At 34.8% G+C, this 24,122-nt stretch overlaps 4 protein-coding genes and 1 pseudogene across 5 annotated transcripts in view; 2 read left to right on the top strand and 3 right to left on the bottom strand.

The window, feature by feature from the left end:
* The window catches only part of LOC107664213 (ATP-dependent RNA helicase DDX19A-like), an 8,609-nt gene extending 3,526 nt beyond the window's left edge, over window positions 1–5,083 (top strand). Inside the window, exons 7-12 of the mRNA XM_016454723.1 lie at window positions 1,230–1,344; window positions 1,427–1,604; window positions 2,649–2,886; window positions 2,966–3,128; window positions 3,302–3,493; window positions 4,060–5,083. Of these exons, the coding sequence (XP_016310209.1) occupies window positions 1,230–1,344; window positions 1,427–1,604; window positions 2,649–2,886; window positions 2,966–3,128; window positions 3,302–3,493; window positions 4,060–4,121 (948 nt within the window). The 3' untranslated portion in view covers window positions 4,122–5,083. The remainder of the gene's footprint in view (window positions 1–1,229; window positions 1,345–1,426; window positions 1,605–2,648; window positions 2,887–2,965; window positions 3,129–3,301; window positions 3,494–4,059) is intronic.
* A 1,385-nt stretch (window positions 5,084–6,468) lies between these two features.
* Window positions 6,469–7,445, bottom strand: LOC107664163 (UBX domain-containing protein 10-like). The gene is made up of 2 exons (XM_016454620.1): window positions 7,366–7,445; window positions 6,469–7,156 (listed from the first exon to the last, which is right to left on the bottom strand). The coding sequence occupies exon 2, from the start codon at window positions 7,150–7,152 to the stop codon at window positions 6,469–6,471; it is 684 nt and encodes a 227-aa protein (XP_016310106.1). The 5' UTR covers window positions 7,153–7,156; window positions 7,366–7,445.
* A 705-nt stretch (window positions 7,446–8,150) lies between these two features.
* On the bottom strand, window positions 8,151–9,788 carry LOC107664144 (ceramide-1-phosphate transfer protein-like). Its single transcript, XM_016454603.1, has 2 exons — window positions 9,497–9,788; window positions 8,151–9,166 (listed from the first exon to the last, which is right to left on the bottom strand). Exons 1-2 carry the CDS (start codon window positions 9,607–9,609, stop codon window positions 8,644–8,646), a joined length of 636 nt encoding a protein of 211 aa, XP_016310089.1. The 5' UTR covers window positions 9,610–9,788; the 3' UTR covers window positions 8,151–8,643.
* A 669-nt stretch (window positions 9,789–10,457) lies between these two features.
* On the top strand, window positions 10,458–20,063 carry LOC107664260 (integrator complex subunit 11-like; annotated as a pseudogene).
* A 101-nt stretch (window positions 20,064–20,164) lies between these two features.
* Window positions 20,165–23,177, bottom strand: LOC107664261 (P2Y purinoceptor 4-like). Of its 2 annotated transcripts, none has more exons than XM_016454785.1 (2): window positions 22,553–23,177; window positions 20,165–21,678 (listed from the first exon to the last, which is right to left on the bottom strand). In XM_016454785.1, exon 2 carries the CDS (start codon window positions 21,507–21,509, stop codon window positions 20,595–20,597), a length of 915 nt encoding a protein of 304 aa, XP_016310271.1. In that variant the 5' UTR covers window positions 21,510–21,678; window positions 22,553–23,177; the 3' UTR covers window positions 20,165–20,594. The 2 variants fall into 2 exon arrangements, with proteins under 2 accessions (XP_016310271.1, XP_016310272.1); XM_016454786.1 differs by having other exon boundaries at window positions 20,165–21,675.
* Between the last annotated feature and the right edge of the window lie 945 nt (window positions 23,178–24,122).

Raw genomic sequence — 24,122 nt, 5'->3', positions numbered from 1 at the left:
TTTAGAATTAGACAGCCTTTGCACACAGGCTTACGCTGGTAACTCATCAGTGGACTTTCCTCGTCACACTTTTATCATTCTATATTTCTGACGTTCCAAAAGCGCCTCCTACTGGCAGAGAATGAATGTTGATTTTTAATAATCCAGTCTGTAGTTTTTGTTCAATGCGAAAATCCACCCACATAACCCCGTTTTAAATTAATATAATAATTTATACTTCTGACTCTCCCCTGGTTTAAACGCTCAATTGTGAGGTTTATCATTTTATAATTTATTTTGTTTTTGTGAAAACCTGTATCACTCAACTGTAAATCGGTTGCTATTTCGTGGTCTACAACATGAAAGAAAGCCATTATAACATGAACATGAAAAATGCAGAAACATTGGACACAACTATGGGGCACCATTGTGCAGCAGCAAGCATCACAACAAAAAAAAGAAACCTCAAGGTTGATCTAGGAAAATGTGTGCAAATGTATAGGGCCTCATTCCTATATTTTGCCTGGGGCCCCCAATTCACTAAATCCGCCCCGAAACTGAGATTCACTCTAATGTTCCCTTTCATTCTGGCTTAAGGCAAGACGCTGCAGGTAAAACCTTTGTTTTGTTTTTTCAGACACTGGTCAATTTTGAGATTTTAGGTTAATTACATTATGAAACATTTGCATATTTAAACAGAACATTTCAGAATTGAAGCAGTAAAGAACTGCCTTAATGTATTGTGATTAATCAACTGGGGAACGTATAGACATATCTGTTAGTTTAATATCTATTAGTTCACAATTCTGACTTTTTTTTTCTCAGAATAGAGTTCATATCTCAGAATCTTTATTTCTCAGAATTGTGAGGAAAAAAGTTCAAATTATAAGATAAAGAGTCACAGTTACCTTTGTTATTCCATGGCGGAATTACAAGATGTAAACTCAGAATTTAGAGAGAAAAAAATGGAATTGTGAGAAAAAAAGTCAGAATTCTGAGTTTATATATCACAATTCTGAACTGCAAAAAAGGCTGAATTAGTTGCAATTAATTTAATTATTATTATTATTCTGTGGCTTCCATAGTTCATAATTTTTGTTAAAAAACAAAACATTTTTCTGCCATTTACTCATGTCTCATGTCTTTCTAAATTGAATCATTAAAGTCACAAGGGTGAGTTTTCATTTCAGTGTGAACTATAATGTAAATGTTGTTAATGTTTTGGTGTCCAATCTGTGTCTGTCCTGCAGTGTTTGTGCATTTCTCCCACATATGAGCTCGCTCTGCAGACGGGGAAAGTCATCGAGCAGATGGGCAAGTTTTATCCAGAAGTCAAACTGGCATATGCTGTTCGAGGACATAAAAGTAAGTGGTTAAATGAAGCCTCAGAATCTTGCGATGTGTAAAGCAGATTTAAATTCGTGATGGCTGCTGTGCCCTCTGCCAGTGGAGCGTGGCGTAAAGATCAAGGAGCAGATCGTCATCGGCACACCTGGGACGGTTCTGGACTGGTGCATTAAGCTGAAGCTCATCGACCCCAAAAAGATCAAAGTGTTTGTTCTGGACGAGGCCGATGTGATGATCGCCACACAGGGACACCAGGACCAGAGCATCCGCATTCAGAGGTGAACTTAGCCTAGTGTTTGAAGAACATGCAAGCAAATACACAAAGACAGGCTGCTGATTATATGATCTATTATGATTTTGATCTATAATGAAATTTTTTTTGTATCTGGATCTTATACATCATTTATCATTATTAAAAACATAAAAAATGCATTTAATACATTCTGCGATTTGAAAACGCCAATTTTATTTTGTGGACCTACCTTGTGGATATATAATTTTTTTGTATTTTTTTTTTCATTTAAGAAATAATTGTTTAAAAAATAATTAGTTTTTCACTTTTATTATTAAGTAAAAAATAAGTAGTGGGGCAGTATTCTTTAATAGTACTGTTGATATTTAAAAAATAAATAAATAAAAACTTTTGGCCATTTTGTTGCGAGATCAGAATTCAGAGGGGGAAAAACTCTTAACTGTGAGATATAAAGTCAGAATTGCAAGAAAAAAGATAGAAGTTTATGTCTTGCAATTATTTTTCAGAATTGCAAGTTTATACAGTATCTTCTGAGTTTGTATCTCACATTTATGAATTATGAGAAGAAAAAGTCTGAATTGTGAGAATAAAAGTGGCAATTACTTTTAAAAAAAATTACTCCTTGGCAGAAATGTACAGTGACATTACAAAAAAACTACATTTAAATGATTCTGTGTAGGCTTCTGTGTTTTCAAGGTGTAAAGAAAATATTTTTCTTTTGTACACAACTGGATATTTTTTGTAATTAAATGGAATTTAAATTAGAGCTTTTATTGAAAGTGGTTTAAATGTTGTTTCTTGTTTATTTAGTCAAAAATGTTTTAATATGAACACAAAGATTACATTAATTGATATCCTTATTTTCCGCTGATCGTTTTGCATATTTTCACAAAAATACCAACACATTGTCCTTCAGAATGACGTCTGTGGCTTTTTGTGCATTGACATTTATTTTAAAATTTATTTTGAAATAGAAAAAATTAACTTTAGAAGTAACTTTACATTTAAAATGCAGCTTGCTTTAGCATGAGATCAAGTATAAATGGTTTCTGTTTCCCATCACTGACAGAATGCTGCCCAAAGGCTGTCAGATGTTACTTTTCTCTGCCACCTTTGAGGACTCTGTGTGGAAGTTTGCCGAGCGGGTCGTGCCAGATCCCAACATCATCAAGCTTAAGCGAGAAGAGGAGACCCTGGACACTATCAAGCAGTACTACGTGCTCTGCAACAGCAAGGAGGACAAGTTCAACGCACTCTGTAACATCTACGGAGCTATCACTATTGCACAAGCTATGATCTTCTGTCATGTGAGTCTGTTTGCCTCTGGTTGATATTAGTAAGTTTGTTTCTTTAATTTAATCATCCCATATTGTCATCTTTTTTCAGACTCGGAAAACAGCCAACTGGCTCGCCAACCAGCTGTCTAAAGAAGGCCACCAGGTGGCGCTGCTCAGTGGGGAAATGGCAGTCGAGCAGAGAGCTGCAGTTATTGAACGTTTCCGAGACGGCAAGGAGAAAGTTCTCATCACTACTAATGTCTGTGCAAGAGGCAAGAACACCATTACATCTAATGTACATCTAATAAGATGCAAAGCTGTATTTCTACAGCCTTGAGAGAATATAGAGTTTATATTTTAACTAAACCAAAAGTTGAAGTATTTGTTCCTTTCTCATCTGTGTGTAAATTCTGCAGTCTTCAATAATCAAGCTATCCATCCACAGGTATTGATGTTGAACAAGTGTCAGTGGTGATCAACTTTGACCTTCCTCTGGACAAAGATGGCAATCCAGACAATGAAACGTACCTCCACCGGATCGGCAGAACTGGTCGTTTTGGTAAGAGAGGACTTGCTGTCAACATGGTGGACAGTCAGCGCAGCATGGAGATTCTCAAGACATATGAGAGGCATTTTAGTAAGTGTTTCCATTAGTTTATCTCAATAGTTCACCCAGTATTTATTAGATTTTTTAATGAATTATAAAAATAATCAATAATTATAAATGAAAAAAAGTTGAAAATATATCAAATTAATTATTCAGTTTTTGATAATTACAATCCATATTTGTTATTTTATGCTTTTCATTCAAGTCTACTGGTTGTATGTCTGTATGAAAAAATTGTCTTAATTTTTCTTAATTTTATCATTATTATATTAATTATTATAGAATATATTTATATGACAAGCTACGCAATATCGCGTTTGGCAATGAATCGCCTGCGATTTTGAACACGATATTGCGTAGCATGTCAGTGATCTACGGCTCTGTGTAGTAAATGCCGCCCCATCTGAAAGCACGTGCTGGAGATTTACTACTGTGTATATATACATATAAATTATTGTAGAATATTTTTTATAATTATTTTAAGGAATATTAATGTATATAAATTACAAAAATAATGAATAATTATGAAATTAACTTTTTTTATTGTTTTTATTTTATTTAAATGTATTAATTTACTCACTTGTTTTATCCAACAGATAAGAAAATTGCAAGGCTGGACACAGATGATCTCGATGAAATTGAAAAAATCGCCAACTGAAGTGATGAAGAGCAAAATGCACTCTACATTATTTTCATAAAAATCAGTTCTGCTGTTACCTCATCAGATTTGATGCTTGAATAATCTGCATTACAAAGACAGATGTTTACATAAATTATCGACTCATATTTAGGAGAATATGGTTTAACTCAAGCTTAATGCTAAATAGTTTTGATTCTACGCTTATAGCTGTTACAGGACTTTTTGAATCAGTTTGCGTTTGACAGAGTGTGTTTTGATATTGAAGTGAATTGCAGTACTAATTCCTACATTTAATCTTGTTTACAGGAGACAGTTTTACATAAGCATTTTCTGTTATCTATTTGACTAATGAAGCATATCTTGCATAGGGCTGCACTGTGAAGTAAGTGGACTACTTTTTGGTCTTACATGTGAATAGAATCATAACAGACTTAAGTATTTATTCCATCACAGTATCTGAGAAGATAAAAGTTAGGAAGAGAATCTCTGATAAATATGGTTTAGTTGCCTACAGATTGGTACAAAATTATAATAAGGTGCACAAATGACAGTCTCTTAAGACCAACTCAAAACACTAACATTCCTCAAGACGAGCACTTTAGAATAAGACATTTTATAATGAGAATTATTGTGAAAATCACAATAGAGTATTGTTTTGATATGTAGCAATGCCATTGTACTTGAACTGCAAAAAGCATTTAAGCTTTTTGAAGAAGAGTTTTTTTTTTGTTCTGTTCAAAGACCATATGAAAGACCACACACTGAAGAGTGATATTGTTGTGTTGTAGCTATATTGTTAGGAATGGTTGCTCTACTGTTGTTTGCGAAATGCAAAATTATTTTAGCTTGTTTACATTTTTGCTGCTTACATTAATGCACCTTGTTTGACTGAAACCCATTTGCGATTACATTTAGCTGCAGCATTTCAGTTTCTTTTTTTGTACATTTGCTGCATTTAGGGTTTTATAGTTGTTTCCTATATATTCTTATAATAATAAAACTACGTTGGCTCATTTCTATGTGGTGATATCAATCATTTTTACTTATTTGCAAGAATTAAATGCAACAACTCTTAGGATGGATTTATTTTTTTTGTCTCTCCAACTCCCTGCATCCACTGTGCAAAAGACAGCACCTTTATTATAGGCTGTAGACATTTTAACATGCATCTAACATGCAGTCTTGAATCAAAAGACAAAAAAAAAAAAAGTTGCATAAAGGGAGAAAACCCTTTTTTGATTCTTTTAATTTGTGGAAATCAAAATTTGTAAGAAAACTCTTAATTATTTTAAAAAATGTCAAAGCAAAAACGTCTTAATGGTCCTAAACACACTTAATGATCACTTTCTTTAAGCAAAATGTAAAAAAACTTTTTATCTGTAATATATAATATATATTTATCTAGATGTCTGTAATGTCTAATTCTTCCCATTGTTTATGACCCAAACTGGTTCTTGACAGATTTCTTTTTTTAGTGATCTTAATTTGTTTAGTCAAGCAAGATTTTTACCTTATAGTAGTTGTTGACTCAAAAATGAAAATTTGCTGAAAACTGACTCCCCCTTAGGCCATCCAAGATGTAGATGAATGTTTCTTCATCAGAATAGATTTACAGAAATTTAGCATTGTCACTTTCTCACGAATGGATCCTCTGCAGTGAATGGGTGCCGTCAGAATAAGAGTCCAAACAGCTGATAAAAACATCACAATAATCCACACCACTCCAGTCCATCAATCAACATTTGATGTGTGAAGTGAAAAACTGTAAGAAACAAATCCATCAAGACATTTTAACTTAAAACAGTTGCTTCCAGCTAAAAAATTAGTCCTCTAATATTTCTTTCTTCAGTAAAAAAGTTGTCTCATATGAATCAGGAAAGAAATAAGCACAGATCAAGCACCATTTACAGCCGAGAACACTGGAGGACGTGTTATTATGGATTATGGACTGGTATTTTGTCCAGAAGCAGTGTGTCGATTACTGAATCATGGACTCTCATTCTGACGGCACCCATTCACTGCAGAGGATCCATTGGTGAGAAAGTGATGTAATGCTAAATTTTTCCAAATCTGTTCTGATGAACATCTTGGATGGCCTTGAGGTTGAGTCAATTTTCAGCCAATTTTAATTTACAATTTTTTTTTAACAGAACATATGTAGTTATATATATGTATATATACAGTATATATACATATGTGGGACAAATAAACATTTTTCAATCAAAATAATCTAATATTCAATCATGTATTTAATCATGAGGAATTTGAATCATAATCTGAAATGTTAATCGGACACAAAATCTAAATAATCTTTGCCTTTGTATAATGCCTGAGTGTCCATAAAAAGTTGAACTATATTAGTGTTTCAAGTTAAATCCATGTTGCTGTCATCTTGGGAAATGCATAAAACCGATTTGTTCAGGACGCCACACTGAGCCAAGGTCATTGTAAGGTTTGTAAAAGTCCTTCGTGGCACATCCATAGTCTCAATCACACAATTGTCAAACCTCTCCCCGAATTCAGCCTCTGCAGCCGATAGCACCGCCTGGAGCTGGTCTGCTGGCCGGAAATGGCACTTGAACCTCTGACCGCATGGAGTTCTGATAGCGAGCAGCAGGCCTGGTTCCTCTGGAGGAGTTAGACCCATCTGACTTCCTGACGTCACATCTGGTTTGACCTTTGTGTGGACACGTGAAGTGTGTTGACATATCCTACGGCTGCTGTCACCTTGACCGAATGTCTGGTCAGTACCTGTTTTCTTCTCTATGGAAGGGAGAACCCTGTATTTGTTGAGTGAGATGGGTCCATCGGGGGGTCTGTCGAAGATTTCAGTCAGTATATCTGTACTAGGTTGACTGCAGCGTCTCAGAATGGCTCGGGATTGAAGGCACTGGTTTAACCTGTCGTTTGCCTTGGTGGCTGGAGGTTGGGGTGAAAGTGACGAGGACTGGGAAGGTGGATCCTCACTGGAAGTGGGAGCCATCATGGGTCTGCTGCGTCCCTTAGATGACTTGGGCCTGCTCACATGCATCCTTCCTGAAGAAGCCATTGAACTGTTCAGATAGATAGATAGATAGATAGAAGTCTTCAGTATCATTATTAATTACATTAGACTTGCACTGAGCCAGTCAGTTTTAACTTTCCAAATAAATAAGCTTGTGCATTACAAATAAATTCAAATTTACGGTTCTATTTATAGGTTAAAGTTGATAAAATATTCAATAAATAATCGTAATACAGAAAAATGTCAAATGTGTCGTACCTTTTAAGTTATTTTGCTTCTTTCAGTCGTTGTTGAAGAGATCAAGTAAGCAGGCATTTTCACTAGTCGATAGTTTTGCCGACGCACTGGCGTCTCCGTGGCAACGCTTCCGAAGCGGAAGTGCTATAATGAGCGTCATAGTCTGCGATTTTGTATATATTTACATATTATTATGAAATGTTAAAAACGTAAATGACTATGAAATGTGTGTCAAACTACTAAACCGTGCTTACAAAAATACAGAAATAAACAATTTCTTGCCGTGGCCCTTACGAAAATTAACCATGGTTTTATTACAGTAAAAGTGTAGTAAACATGATTTTTTTTTTTTTTTTTTTTGTAGTAAAACTATGGTTAATTCTCGTAAGGGGGTATTTTTCTTGTTTGTGGTACAATATAATGCTATAATTTATTCGTTTGTTTTCATTTTTTTTTATAATGCACGGTCAGATTTAATGTTAATATCGTTACTCATGAATTCATGTGGGACATTTACTAATATGAGATATTTACATTTCCTAAACACCTTAAAGCAATTTAAGGCCAAAAAAGCCACTTTGGATGAAACGTAGTAAATAAATAATAACCCAAAAATATACACTGAATATAACTAAATTGCGTTGTATTGCTTGCTAAGTAAGAAGTATGCTGTTTGTCAAACTGTAAATGAAATTGTAAATACTGAAAGAAGTCAATGTCATCATCCTAAGGCAAAGCTTGAAAATTACTGTTCAGTGTTCTTTTCATTTTAGACATAATATGAGAATAACCATAACGAAAACACATTTCTCACAACATTATATTTAATTATTGCATTACATACTATTTATACATTCACTACAAAATTCCCCCTTTATAGTTTCAGCAAAGCTGCAGATGTATGACGCACATTCGACATGAATTCAAGTAAAAGTATTTCCAATAAAATAATTAACACTCAAGGAAAAAAAAGAGCTATATATTCAAATATACAGTACTTCACATTTAAATATATATCATACACATCCTTTGCCTTTAAATGGCTTTATATTATTCCCTAAGCTCAAATATATTGAAGTACACCCAGCATTCAATGCCCACTTGATGTTGTGTAGTTGATAGCTTAAATGAGCAGAACCCTGCTTAAAATGAGCATTAAATCTGCATATTGCATGTCCCTTCGGTTTTTAAACAGGCAGACAGTCAAACAAGTCGATGTTTGTAGTAAATAAGTGAGTATGTGCCACAAGGACTATGTATTACTTAGTGTAAAGAGTAAAATACATATCAGTCCCCCCTCTACGGTAACTCCAGGAGGTGGTTTTTCACATACAAGTCTTCTGTGATCTGGTAGACTTCAGCAATTAGAGGCAAAGACTCTCCCAACAGAGCAACCACCTGCGTGTGATCACCCGCATTCATCACATCAAAGAATGTGTCACGCCCTGGAAGGGCACAGAACGCCACGCCGACAGCTTTCCGGATGAGCCAGGGGTGGTGCTGAGCCAGAGACTCGTTATAGGCATCAGAACACATGACGGAGGTCTTGCCGTCCTCGGTGCTGGTTCGCAGTCTCTCCAGGAACAGCTCCAGCCAGAGCAGAGCCCGATGGAGCCTCAGAAGAGTGCGGCAGCCGGATTCTGGGTGGCTGCCTCTTTTGGTGAGGTCCACCAGGTCGTTATCCAGCTCATACTTCACCATGGACTGGATGGTGACATAATAGGATCCGTTTTCTCCTGAAAGGAAGTTCTCTAGGATCTGGATTTTGCTGACCACATCCTTGGAGATGAAGGAAAACACGTTCCCTAAACTATTCATGAAGCTGATGGGAAAAAAGAGGGATTTTGATTATTACATTTTTTTAAATTGCTCATAGTCTTTATATTCAAATGGCTTTCCTACATTTTTTGACCAATGAATTTTACAGGTATTTGTAATTACAAGATACAGATTTATTTAAATTTTTTTTACAGCTGAACATTAAAAGCTTTTAAATTACAATATAAATTTACATGTCTAAGATTTCCATTAATTGTCCAAGTTCTGAAATAATAATTAAATATAAAATAAAATATTCTTTATATTTCACATCACTTCTTTAAATATCCCAAGACCATAATGTAAAACAGTACAGTATAAAACATGTACTCACGAGACCAGCTCTTGCCATCCTGCTATATAATATTTAATGTAAACCTCCTTATTCTCACTCAGACTTGATCTGAATGTTTCCAAAACCCTTTGAAGACTGAATGTATCTGCCATGTCTGTTCTTTCTAATTAAACTAAATTTGTGGACAAATTCTTACAACAAAATCGACAAAAAAAAACTCTATATTAATTTTCAGTATCTTCAGTATGTGTTCTTCATTGGGATAATATCGCTGTAAATGCTTTTGCTTTGCTTTCCTCTTGATCCTCTCTTCCGGGATTTTCCTGCGTTCTTTAAGCAACGTAAGCAACATTAGACCAATCAAATCATGGTTTTCTTGTCACATGACAAGAAGTTCCATGTGATTGGACTTTGGTCTTGGCCCTCTGTGGTTGTTCAGTAAATTTAAACCAATGGGATTAAAGATAACATAGTCACGCACCGACGTCACATTGGACGTCTTCTTCCATGAGGCGGCGCTTGAGGGCTCAGAAAGTCGAATTCTCTATTGAGCCGCATTCAAATATATGGAGGCTGTTTGTTTTTTTTGGAGACAATTATGCATCGAAAAGAATAATATTTTTAATATATTAACTCTACAGATTTGTATCTGACAACGGAATTTAAATACGACTCTGAATCTGAATGAAAATGATTTTTTAAAAATCCTAGTCCAGAAATCACAAACGAGCATGATTGGTTCAAGCTAACCAGCGCTGTGAAAAGTAACAGTTACCACGTGACATGGCTGTTTTAGTCTGATTCACTAGTGGACCTGATAGTAATTTACTCTTGAATAATAATAATAAAATACTTTATTAGCCATTAAACTGAAAACACACAGTAAAGAATTAAAATAAGAAAATTATTATTTAGAAACGATAGACAACGAATGGGCCACTAAGTCACGCCCACATCGATAACCGTATTGATATTCTACTCTCTTGTTCTGTGGCGTTATGGCAACGGCGTGAAGTTGTTTAGCTTGTTGTGCTAACCTGTTTCTGAATGATCCACTATTTGAACACTTTAAAAGTCTTTACATTTGGTTTACACCCCTGGCTGGTGTGCAATCTGACTGACATGCACCCATCAAGTGTTCATATCCGGCTAATGTACAGTTAGTGTTTGACCATCAGTCTCTTGTAAACATAAAACATTCATTTCTGAGCTTTTCAAAGCTGTCAAGATGCCTGATATCAACGTTACGCCTTTAGGTAAGACGTTTGCTTCATTTTTAAATAAAACGTCTTAAAAACGTTAATAAGCAATTATTAAACATATAATGCTTAACAAATAATATTGTGCAGGAATCAACGGTATTAGTAGTTGTATGTATGTATGTATATATATCATAATAGGTAAATATTACATGAATATTATAAATTAATTTATAACTTCAGTTCTTCTAAATGTGTGTATGTGTTGTTTTGCAGGGGCTGGTCAGGATGTCGGCCGCAGCTGTATTTTGGTCTCCATCGGAGGCAAAAACATTATGCTTGACTGCGGGATGCATATGGGCTATAACAACGATGTGCGTTACAACAGTTATTGCTATCTTCTTCACTTGTTTGTATTTTGAAATAATAGTTGAGTAATATGCCCTTAACTTTCTGTGTTCATTTTCAGAGACGTTTCCCAGATTTCAGTTGCATTACTCAAAATGGTCGCCTCACTGAGTTCTTGGACTGTGTTATTATAAGGTTAGTTTGTATTTGACATGTTATGTGACTGTTGTGTGTTTTCTTGTTCTCCACTGTGACTTTCTTTCCTCCTTTAATGTTCCTCTCAGTCATTTCCACCTGGATCACTGCGGTGCTCTTCCCTACATGAGCGAGATGGTGGGTTACGACGGGCCCATCTACATGACCCACCCCACCAAAGCCATCTGCCCCATCCTGCTGGAGGACTTCCGAAAGATCACAGTAGACAAAAAGGGAGAGACCAACTTCTTCACTTCACAGATGATCAAAGACTGCATGAAGAAAGTTGTGCCACTCAACCTCCACCAAACAGTTCAGGTAAAGTTAGTTGTCTGTGAAATTTATTTTAATTTGCAATAATTAAAATGAATTAATTTAATGTATTGTTGTCAATAAAAAATAACTAAATTAATGAATTTTAGTAAATTCATTAATGTAAGTAATTTTAGAAATGTAATTTATTCATTATTTTTAAGAATTTTGTTATTGTAAATTTTCCTTATTGAAAGTGTTTAAACGAAAGCATTTTTTTTTTACAAAAAATGTAAGCATCAAATGAATTTATAAATATTTTATTGATTAATATTCTAAATAAATATTTCTTATTTATTTGAATCTACTATTAATGAAATTGATTTTTAATTGTGTAATAATAATAATAATTATTATTATTATTCAATTATGCATGTAGAAACATTTTAGTATTAAACATGAGGTTTTGTGATCTTATTTCTTTAGATTCTTATTTTCTTTATTGTAATAAAATAATTATATTTTAAATATAATAATACTTTTTTTAATATAATAATATTTTAAATATAATCATTTTTTGTTTAAATGTAGAATGTTTTTAAATATTATGATGAATTTTGTTGTAGTACATTTTCCCCACTGAAAATGTTTAAGCTAGAACTTTATTTAAGCATTTTAATTTTTTATTGTTTTGTCTGACTTATTTATTTTTTGTATGTTTTTTTTCTTTTTTTTAGGTTGATGAGGAGCTTGAGATCAACTATGAGGAGCTTGAGACCTACTATGCAGGTCATGTGCTGGGAGCCGCCGTGTTTCAGATCAAAGTCGGCTCAGAGTCTGTCGTCTACACAGTGAGTGTCACATTGCTTATTACATACTTTCGTAGCATCGTGCTATGATCTCCGACGGGCAGTAAGAGCCGCCAAACTCCGATACAGGGAACGAATAGAGTCTCATTTCCAGCTAAACGACTCTCGATGCATGTGGCAGGGACTGAGGACCATCTGTGCCTTTGGAAATAAATCCTCTGCAGCTGTGAGAGCAGACCCGTCGCTGGCTGACGAGTTAAACTCTTTCTACAGCCGCTTTGAATGCAATCGAGGCAGCGCGACTCTGCCGATCAGCGCGTCAGGAAGCTGCAGACAGAGCAGCTATAATCATGTAATCACTGTGTCGGAGAGTAAGACACTTAATATACATACATTGTCACTTGCACACAGCAATTTCTGTAATATTTTATTTATTTACTTTTTTTACATCTATTGCTGCTATGTAACTACCCATGTACAACCTGTTTGCACATTCTTCTATTGTACATTCCTGCTCATCTAAATATTTATTAAGCCTACAGTATACTGTCCTGTGCATTTTATTTTATTCTCATTTTTTATCTTACTTTTTCCATACCTATATTTATATATAATTTTCTTGTGTTTGTATTCTTTAATAATTGCACTGTCCATGGAGCAGACCTGACTTACATTTCACTGCTGGTCATATATTCCCTATATAACCATGTATGTGACAAATAAAAATCTTGAATCTTGATCTTGAATCTTTGATTTTATGATGTTCCAGCTGTTGACATAATTTGCAAATTATATCTAAATCTGTTTGTATATGGTGATTACAACATGACACCAGACATACATTTAGGGTGAGTAAAATCTCTTCTTTTGTCACTATTTTATGTACGCTCCAGGTTTTACATTTCGGTTAGATTAATTCAGGTTTAATTGAGTCAGGTTTAAATTCTCTGACTTTATTTACTCAGAGCTGCTTGGATTGACAAATGCCGGCCAGATATTCTGATATCAGAGTCCACATATACGGCACCACGATCAGAGACTCCAAACGCTGCAGGGAAAGAGATTTCCTCAAGAAGGTTCATGAAACTGGAAAGAGGAGAGAAGGTAATTAAGGCGCATTAATATATGTAGAATTCAGTTGGTATTTATCAGCTCATCCAGTCAGATCTTAAAGCCTTTTTAATGTCATTTCAATAATATGTTTTCAGATGTGTGTTTGTTCTGTTCATCCTGGTGTCTCTGTTTTAGGTCTTGATTCTAGTGTTTGCTCTGGGAAGAGCACAAGAACTCTGTATTCTGTTGGAAACATTTTGGTGAGCTTGTACAGTTGTTTGCTGGCCTAGGATTGATGCTTTTTTTTATCTTTTTGAATATGTTTAATATAGCAAATTCTGTTACAACCCTCATAAACTCTGTGTGGAACAGAATTGTGTGTAATTGCTGGCTGTTCATTTTACCAGGGAAAGAATGAATCTAAAAGCCCCCATTTACTTCTCCACCGGTCTGACTGAGAAAGCCAATCACTACTACAAGCTCTTCATCACCTGGACCAATCAGAAGATCCGCAAGACCTTCGTACAAAGAAACATGTTCGAGTTCAAGCACATCAAAGCCTTAGATCGCTCATATGCTGATAACCCTGGACCTATGGTAAGACGACTGCAAAGAAATGTATATAACTGATCATTTATATACTCTGCAAGCCCACAAAGAGATATCCATGCATTATTATTATTATTATGAAAAATATTATCTTTTTTATTTCTTGTTATTAAATGATACGTGTAGAAACATGCTAGAATATTAAGGAATATTCAAAAAATAATATTGATTGATTTCTTTAAATCTGATTTTCTACAGTTAATATTTATGAACATTTTAAATCTAATTCATATACTCTAATAATTGATACATTATTAATGGATGTTTATTGTAAAATTATTATTATTTTTATTATGATGATTAAATAACACATGTAGAAGCCTTTCAGAATATTAAACGTGACATTTGTTAAATTGTATTTCTTTAAATCCTGTTTTTCCTTATTTTGATAAAAATTTTAATATTATAATTTACTTTAAAATTTTAAAATTTGAATATTTAAAATGATTTTCCACTAATAGGATGTTTCATCTGTCACAGAATAAATCCGTGAAAAGTGCATATTTTTGGTCATCAGAATCAAAAGGTTTGAGATTTGGTTTGAATCTTGATTCCCAAGGCCTCAGAATCGGGACATTTTTATTTTTTTTTTACAGTCCTAGGTAGAGCTAGCTTTTTCTGCTGTTACAGAATTGTCAAAAGTAATTGATAGATTGTTGAAAAGTGGAACAAATGAGTTCACGATATTATGTAAAAACAGAGACATTGATAATTCTGTTCCATCAGGTTGTGTTTGCCACCCCTGGAATGTTGCATGCTGGCCAATCTTTACAGATATTCAAGAAATGGGCCGGCAATGAAAAGAACATGGTAAGACTCCTTATGAAACGGCAGATTATGTTAATGAGACTTACTTACCATTTCAACTCATTCAAAGCCCGTTCTGGCTCATAGTTGTTAATCGAAATAGAAGTTTAATATATTTATTTCCTAGGCCATCATGCCAGGGTACTGTGTGCAAGGCACTGTGGGACACAAGATCTTGAATGGACAGAAAAAACTGGAGATGGAGGGAAGAGCAACGGTAATAATTGGCAATGCAAGCACGGATTTTAATTGAGCTTCACTAGATGGCATCAGAGAACTCTGATCTGTAGTTTATATTATCCACCGTTTCCCATAATAATCAGTCATTTATACCCTCTTTAACCACACCTGAACTTTATTTATGTCAGACCTCTATAATTTACATCTGCATCTCTGTATTTAAGTCTCATACACTAGCAGTCAAAAGTTTGGAATACTTTATTTTTTGGAAAACATTTTTTCTCTTATCTTTTTCTCAAGGCTGCTTTTTTAATTAAAACTACAATGAAAACATTAATATTGTGAATTATTGCCAGTTGAAAGACCTGTTTTCTATTGTAATATATGTTAATAATAATTGAAAATAATTGAGCAGCAAATCAGCATATTAGGAACATTTCTAAAGGATCATGAGACGCTGAAGACTGGAGTAATGGATGCTTTGGGAGTAATAACAGGAATAATTCTATTTTAAAATATATTCAAGTAGAAAACAGTTATTTTAAATTGTAATGATATTACTGATTTTACTGTATGTTTGATCAAATAAATGCAGCCTTGGGTGAGACATTAAAAAAATCATAATTTTTCCAAACTTTTGACTGGTATTGTATGCGGTGTGTGTGTGTTTAGTTGGATGTGAAGCTACAGGTGGAGTACATGTCCTTCAGTGCTCATGCTGACGCCAAAGGCATCATGCAGTTGATCCGCATGGCAGAACCCAGGAACATGCTGCTGGTGCACAGAGAGGCCTCAAACACAAGATCGAGCAGGAGTTCAGTAAGTCTGCTGTTTCTCAAAATACATTTGAACTTTGGACTGTACAGCATCCTTGCTAATTTCCAGTTCTGTGATTTCTTCTTGGGAACTTTAGGGGGTACAAATACAACACAAAATTGTGGAATATGATCAGTTTAAATAGTGTACTTTTCAGTGTTTGTTACATATTCTCTTTGTGCTGATGTTTTGCCCCATGCAGGTATCAGCTGCTATATGCCAGCCAATGGAGAGACGACGAGCGTAGTGAAGAACCCCAGCGTCCCAGTGGACATCTCGCTCAACCTGCTGAAGAGAGAGATGGCTCTCGGAGGTGTTTATTGACTCCCACTGACTCCTTTATTTGACCTGTTTACAGAAATGCCATCATGACTTTTTGTCACGTGGTTATGTGGGTCTTGTAGTTTCTGTTTTTCCTCTTTTAGTTTGAGTTTCTGGATCCCATATATAATATAAGCATGCATTATTGATTTTACAACATGCACAAATTAAACTGAATGATTCTTGTGCTTACTTTCATTTGGTATGACACATTCACTAACTGCAAAATATATATATTAACATTAACATACAAATAAATTTTAACAGGATTTCTTATGAAACTATCTCACAGGTCCATTGCCTGATGCCAAAAGACATCGCACCATGCATGGTACATTAATAATGAAGGATAATGTAAGTCAACATGGCTCTTTAAGTCTGATTTCATCATTTAGTTGACTAATATAAGGTTTCAGACGTTGTTTTCTGAATATGTGTGTCTGTGTAGAGTCTGCGGCTGGTTTCTCCAGAACAGGCTCTTAAAGAACTGGGTCTCGGTGAACATCAGCTGCGCTTCACCTGCCGTGTGCAGCTCCACGACCCTCACAGCGACACCGACACACTCACACTCATCTACACACACCTCAAGAGGTCAGCGAACTATACCGCACACACACTTTTCTATTGCAAAAATGAACGCAGTTAATCATGCCCTTCTCACCTGCATGTAACAGGGCTAACTAAAACTATTAAAAACATTTTGTTAATTGAAATAAAGCAGAAATAAAATTAAATATAAATATTAGAACAGATATAAGTATTAGAAAAATTAAATTAATCAAAAATTCAAGAAATGTTAAAATAATTAAGGTTGAAACACCAGATTACTTACTAGAAATAAATAAAATGAAAACTTGATCTAAAACTGCAACTGAAATAAGAATAAATTAAACCTAAATAGTAATAATTATAAAAAAAAAAGAATAAAAATGACAAAAGCAAAACACAGTTACTAAAGATTAAACTAAAAAATAAATAAATTAAAGCTCATTCTAAATATTTATAAAAACAGTTTGTATTATTGTTTTTTGTATTATTTATATAGATGATATAAATAATACAAAAAACAACACTGGTATGTATATTACATAACGAGAAATTTTCTAACCTTCAGATTAATTCAAGCTTGAAGGTCATGTTTTTCCAAGTCCGCAGTGGCGTGGGATGTGTTATACCCTGATTTAACACTTAGGGGTTAGGTGAGATATCTTCAGCAGTTTTTACTTCGGAGAACATTGTTGATCAGTCATTTGTGTGACGTGAAAATGAAAGGAGACTAATGGAAACGGGGCTCAAAAAATACCACAGCAAAGTACAGCTTTATTTAAGTTGGGGGTTAAATTTTTTTATTTTTTTTTTAATTTTTTTTTTAATTTTTTTTAAGTTAGTTGAGTCACTGCTGATAGCCTTGTGGGCAGCGCGCCGACATATAGAACCGCTGCGCAACGGGCATCCTGAGATTGAGTCCTGGCTCGTGGACCTTTCCCGATCCCGTCCCCACTCTCTTTCCCACTTCGCTTCCTGTCGTTTCTCAACTGTCCTATCAAAGTCAAAGCAAAAAAACGCTACTTTGCATGCGTACATCCATCAGATTTTATGTTGTCAGAGACTGAAGCAAACTATGAACATGTCTGATTGATGAACAAATGACTCTTATAAACCTTTTTTTAATAAGTCAGTCGAAGAGATTCACAAAGCAGTGTCAGACTTGTAGTTTGAATCCAAATCACTTAGTCAGTAAATCATTCAGAGCTGTTACTGGTTTCACAACGACTGGATTCCCTCACTGAACATGAGTCATTTATAAAATTAGATTCAAATCAAACTTGCTACCATTTTAGGTTTTTGGAGACTTGATTCAGTCTATTTACTGGCTGGTTGTTCATATGACAAAGTGTAATTAAATATTCATGACGAAGCTTTGGTATAACTACGACGAGTTTTAGTGCCATGTTAAAAAAAAAATCTAAGATTACGAGGTTAAAGTCTTAATATTTAGAGAAAATCGAAATTATGAGAATAAAGTCATAGCAATACGAGAATAAAGTCAAAATATTTTGAGAATAAAATCAAAATGACCAGAATAAAGTCGAAATATTTTGAGAATAAAGTAGAAATAATGACAACTTCTCCCGGTGCTCCCAATCCGGGCCATTTGCATGAGCAATATACTGTAAGCTATAGTCTCAAAATATTATAACCTTAATCGCTGCGATTTAATTCTCGGAATTTCAACTTTATTCTCGAAACATTTCGACTTTATTCTCATCATTTTAACTTTATTCTCGAAATATTTCAACTTTATTCTTGTAATTTCGACTTTATTCTTGTAAAATTTCGACATTATTCTCGTAATATTTTGACTTTATTCTCGTAATTTCGACTTTATTCTCAAAATATTACGACTTTAATCTCGTAATCTTATTTTTTTCAACGTGGCGCTAACACGCCATCGTATGTAACAAGTTTAAATAAATTCTAATATTTTAGTTAAAAAAGCGATCCGCTCAATAAACTCTTTAGTAATTTGTCAGCTAAAAAGCCATTTGGCTTCTAAATGTTTCATGGCTGTCATCTTTAGTCATTTTTGGTACTTCACATACAAGTGAGTCATTTCACCCAAATGTTCGCCCCTCAGTGAACGACACTTTTACCCCTCCAGCCACAGTGTAAATGCCAGTCCGTATGGGCAAATATGAGGTATGAGTTTCATATATGTGCATGAACCATATGTGGTTCATACTTTCATAAAGGTCTCATGAGAGGTCAAGTCTGTTTTTCGTTCTCTCTTACAGTGTATTGAAAAGTTACAGCATCCAGCACGTCCCAGACGGCACCGTCATCGTGGAATCCATCGTTATTAAAGTGACGTCCTCGGCCGAGGAGCCCGACCTCAAAGTCATTCTGCTCTCCTGGAGCTATCAGGTGAACAAATGTGATTAACTAAATCTCCACTGATCTACCTTCATAATTTAATGTGGATTATATTGTGTCAACTGTTTTCAAACAGCTTAAATTCTTTAATTTCTATTTTGGGTTTGTTTATGTGGAAAACTGCACTTGTTTTTTTGTTTTTGGCTCGTGGTCTAGTGGAATTTACAGCAGCTCACAGCCCACAAGGGAAAATTTTTGCACTTATGTTTCCAAACAAACACCGGTATCGCCAACCGCCTGGCAAAACAAACATACATAAAATCACATTCTTCAGTATATTGCAGGCTGGCACAAATGGATTGCAATTGAAACAGCAACAAATGTGTGAGAGAAAGTGAATCTGTGGTGTTAACTTCTCGCGTGGTTTACATTACTTTTGTCCAATATTGCATCTTATAGAAATGCCTCTGACCGCACTAAGACACGCTCAGTGGTTTCAGAGCTTGTACGTATTTAGACCCCTTTTTTAAATTAGCTTAATTTGATTCAGCAGCGATGCACTGGATTGATCAAAAACAGTAAAAACATTTATAATGTTACAAAAGATGTTTATTTCAAATAAATGCTGTTCCTTTGAACGTTCTAATCTTCAAAGAATCCTGAAAAAAATAATAACTTTTTCTTGAGCAGCAAATCAGCATATTAGTATGATTTCTGAAGCTCAAGTGACACTGACGACTGTAGTGATGGCTGCTGAAAATTCAGCTTTGCATCAGAGAAATAAATGACATTTTATTAATGAATAATATAAAATATATTAAAATAGACATCTGTTATTTTAAAGTGTAATAATATCTTGCAGTATGACTGGTTTTACTGAATTTTTGCTGAAATTAATGCAACCCTGATGATCATAAGAGACTTAAAAAAAATTATTTATTTATTTATTTTTTTTTAAGTGTGTATATATTACATTTTAGGTTTTGAGTATTTTAACCTGTTTTTCATTGTGTCCCTCAGGATGAAGAATTGGGCAGTTTCTTGTCTACGTTGTTGAAGAAAGGTCTGCCTTCGTGACTGGTGACACTTGATGACATTTGATGTTTGTCGTTGGTTAAGAAAAATAACAATACAATTTTTTTAGTAAAATTGACCGAGAAGGCTGTCATTTGTGAAAATGTATTTATTTCTTAGCTGTAGATAAAAGTTAAACAAAGTTCAAAAATTGGTCAGTATTCAGAATTTGAAACAAAATGCTGTGATGATACTGACATTTACATCTACTAATATATGTAATAATTCAATGATATGAAATGAGACACAAAGTTTACATTTATGAAAAAAAATGGCATGGACCACTGAAATGACAGTCAGTAAAATTCAGAACTGACTCAATTGGGATAATTTAAAAAAAGCCAAATATTGGCCAATATATCAGTCTATCATTAAGTTTGCTGTTATGTAATAAAAATGACAGTCATTCTTGTTTGATTTTGCACTGTATAAGTACAATTATATTAGAAAAATCCTGACTCCGTTTCATCAAGCCACATTGGAGTCCATATTTCTGTAGCGCCGTTTTTTTGGCTTTACAGATTAATTTTATGTGCTGTCTTTCCTCTCTTTTATGCTTTTTAATTGAAATAGTTCAGTTGGAACGAAGCTTGCAGAAGTTCAAAAGCCATTGGAAATGGAATAAACACCCGTTTTCTTCTTCAGCCTCAGTCTTCTGAGCCTCCACTTGTAGTGACCCGTGGCAAAGTAGTACAAAAGCGGGTCCAAAATGCTGTTTAGACTGACCAGAGCCATGGTCACCCTACGGAGGATGAAAATCACGTCATTCTCTTTGATGTCTCTCAAGCGTGTCAAGAGGTACACAAGATGCACGACATGATAAGGAAGGAAACACAGAAGTGTGATGGTTAGGATGGCGTAGATGATCCGTCGTGCCCCGCGGGCGGTGGAGTTGTTGATCCGGGCGATGCGACGGGCCACGATGGGGTAACAAACCAAGATGACCGCAGAGGGCAGAAGGGATCCAAAAATGAGACTGCTTATGCTGTAGGGCGCCAAGCCGCTCCACTCTTTTTGATTGAAGCCCTCAAAACACATGTTCCCTTTGCTTGATAATGGGCATTTTAACATGAACGCCAACATAGCCGACCCAGAGACCAACCATACAGTGGTGCTCACCAGCGCTGTGAGATTCGTGTTGCGAAGCTTCAGGTAGGTGTGAGGGTGGAGGGTGGCGATGTAACGGTCCACGCAGATGCAGGTCATGAAGCTGATGCTGATGTAGATGTTAGCGAAGAAGATCGTGCCAGTGATGCGACACATGGCATCGCCAAATATCCAGTTGCTGTCATTGAGGTGGTAGTGGATACGAAATGGCAAGGCGAACAAGAAAAGCGTGTCGGCCACAGCCAGGTTAATGATGTATATGTTTGAAGGAGATTTCTGTTTGATTTTAAAGATGAAGTAATACAAAGCTCCGAGATTTCCAAACAATCCGAAAAACAAGACCAGACTGTAGACGGGTGTGAAGAGATAGTGCTGGAAATCGATTCGGAAGCTGGTTATGTTTTCCATGATGTTGTGGTCCTTGGGTAAATAGGTTTTTAAAGATTTTAGAGATTTGCTCACATCAACTGCCAAGATGACTTGCTAGAATTGTAATAAATGCATTGTTCATTATTTTGGTTGGTATTGTGCTTTTCGGTTCCCCATCGGGATAGAGGTGAAAGTCCGTGAGTTTCTGCTGTGAAAAGAAAATATTAGTGACATTTATCATGTAAATCACCCTAACATGTGAAGAATCTTGCACAAGGTTTTTATCATGCAAACAGGTTTAGTTGACTGTTCCAGCTGCCAGGTTCAATACAAATTCAATTGACAGCATTTGTTGCTTAAGATTAACTACCACCAATAAAAATAAATTAATAAAATAAAAATCGAATCGTCCCACGTTGTCTTGGAAAGGTAAAGAACAAAAACAAACTGTGGCACGTTGAGGGTCCAGTTGCATTAACATAGCCACTATGTTAACCAGTTTGACCAACTAGCAGTTAGCCAAGGGTTGTCTTACTTTTCTATTCAAATTAGACCAGTCTGCCTTTCTGTGATTATTTTAAAAAGCTATGACCAGTCTAGAAGAAAAAAAAAAATTACATGACTAACTTTTCAAGAATAAGCATTTCATGCTAATTTAGTCATTTTTTGAATAATATCAAATAAGAAATGTGAAGCTTATAATTTTATAAAAGCACTTACTCCGTTAAAATGTGTGCAATATTTGAATTTTTACAAGTACACAAAATGGGGTTGTTAATTCATGTTAACGCATCGTTTACGTGTTGTGGCTACACTTCTAAAACAGTGAGTATTTAATCGTTTATGGATTAATTGATCAATTCACTTCCATTGTAAGTGCCTCACTACGAAATTAACATCGTGAAGTAATCAACGAGTGCTGTCGATTGAGTTTAACTTGTACTGAACACTGAATATTCAGTTAAAGCAAAAACAGATTTTTGTGATTTATAATTTAAGAAACGTATTCATTTATACAGAATTGTAAAATTGAAGCATACGCCACACACACAAAATAATTGAAATAACTTTGATGTACTTACAGTAGGCTACTTGAAGGAGCGACCTTGAGTTAATGTAAAAAGCACATAAGTATTATGAAAGCTAGCTGTTGTTCTGTCAGTGGTGGAAACTTATTGTGAATCACTGTGGTTTTACGCAGTGATATGAAAAGACAGAACAGGAAATCCAGAAAGTGCAGCCTCCCCCGGTGTTTTGAGGGCGCCGTGGGGGACATGCAGACATTTTAGCACGTGGAAATTATGCATTACATGTTCCACTCAATGAACTGTTGTCTAGAGACTTTAAAGGTGGTTGTGTAAAATGAGTCACTCTGGAACTGAAGGGTGGTCGTACAGTGCATTGAGAGTGAAAGTGCACTGTATAATCAATACATATCAGTCGTTACTCACGTTTAGCTGATCGCATTGCTGCTTTTCTGTTTTTGTTCCTCTTGTGTAGAATCAGATTTGCTGATCTAAATTTCCCCCAAAAAAGTTGACTGTATGTGATAAACATCTCCCATGGTCTATTTGACACTAGGTGGCGCATAAAACCTGCTATAACAGATATTATGGAATACAAGTAACATTTCTCCAGCCAAATTATATTTGATCATATATATAATCACATTTTATCTGCTTTTATTTTGTATGATTAATGGTGCTTTCCAAGGCAGTCATCACTATTACTATTTCTATTTTAACAAAGCTCAAACCCTAAATAATCTAATCCTTCATGTGTTAACAATTCGATTGTAATTTTTTCAAATATATTTCAAAATATACAAAAAATGTATGCATATTTTTGAATGAAGTGTTTAAAAATATACTTTGCCCTCCATATAGGCATATTTCAATCCAAAAAAAAAAGTACATCAAAAATAATTAATTTAGTAGCTACAAACTCGTGAGGACAATCAATTTCATTTAGGATTCTGTAAATGCCATTTAACTGAATGGAAATGGCTGCGCGGAAGTTTGAATCAGAGAGGACAAGAATGAGATTTGTGTTTTGGTTTAAGGGCCACATTATGTCTGATGGCCTTTATGTAGTGACAGATGAATTTAGTGAATACAACCCCGTCATTCCACACTTCCTGTGAGGATGAGCTTGGCATTCATGTTGGAAAATGGCTCTGAAATGCAGCTTTGCCATTGTGGAATTTATAAACTGATTGTGAAAGAACAGAATTTTGTTGGTTTGCATTTCAGCTCTTGATCAGTGGCTGAAAATCGATAGGATAAAGCGCAGACAAGGATGTTAATCAAGACGATAAGGAAACTATGCTTTCACCATTAAGATAACATGGAACGATCTGAAATAGTCTTTCTTCCCTTAATTTTTGGTAAATGTATTATTGAATTGTCTAAAATGACTGTTTACATTAAAAATCAAGAGTTATTTTAGTATCAGTGATATATTATTTTTTATATTTTAAATTCATTTTATTTTTGTATTGAATGTTGTCATTTTTATTATTTTTTTAACATGTCTATATAGCTTTTAGAGCAGTAACAATTTATATTTGGATGCTTTTACACAAAGTTGCATTGCATTCATGTACATGATATTTTGGTTACACTTTACATGAAGCCTTTATATATATATATA

This window comes from Sinocyclocheilus anshuiensis, unplaced genomic scaffold (genome assembly GCF_001515605.1).
Source record: "Sinocyclocheilus anshuiensis isolate Anshui unplaced genomic scaffold, SAMN03320099.WGS_v1.1 scaffold67, whole genome shotgun sequence".
Classification (NCBI taxonomy): Eukaryota; Metazoa; Chordata; class Actinopteri; order Cypriniformes; family Cyprinidae; genus Sinocyclocheilus; species Sinocyclocheilus anshuiensis.
The sequence above is the reverse complement of the archived record's forward strand: the minus strand, read 5'-3'. Positions and strand labels throughout refer to the sequence as shown.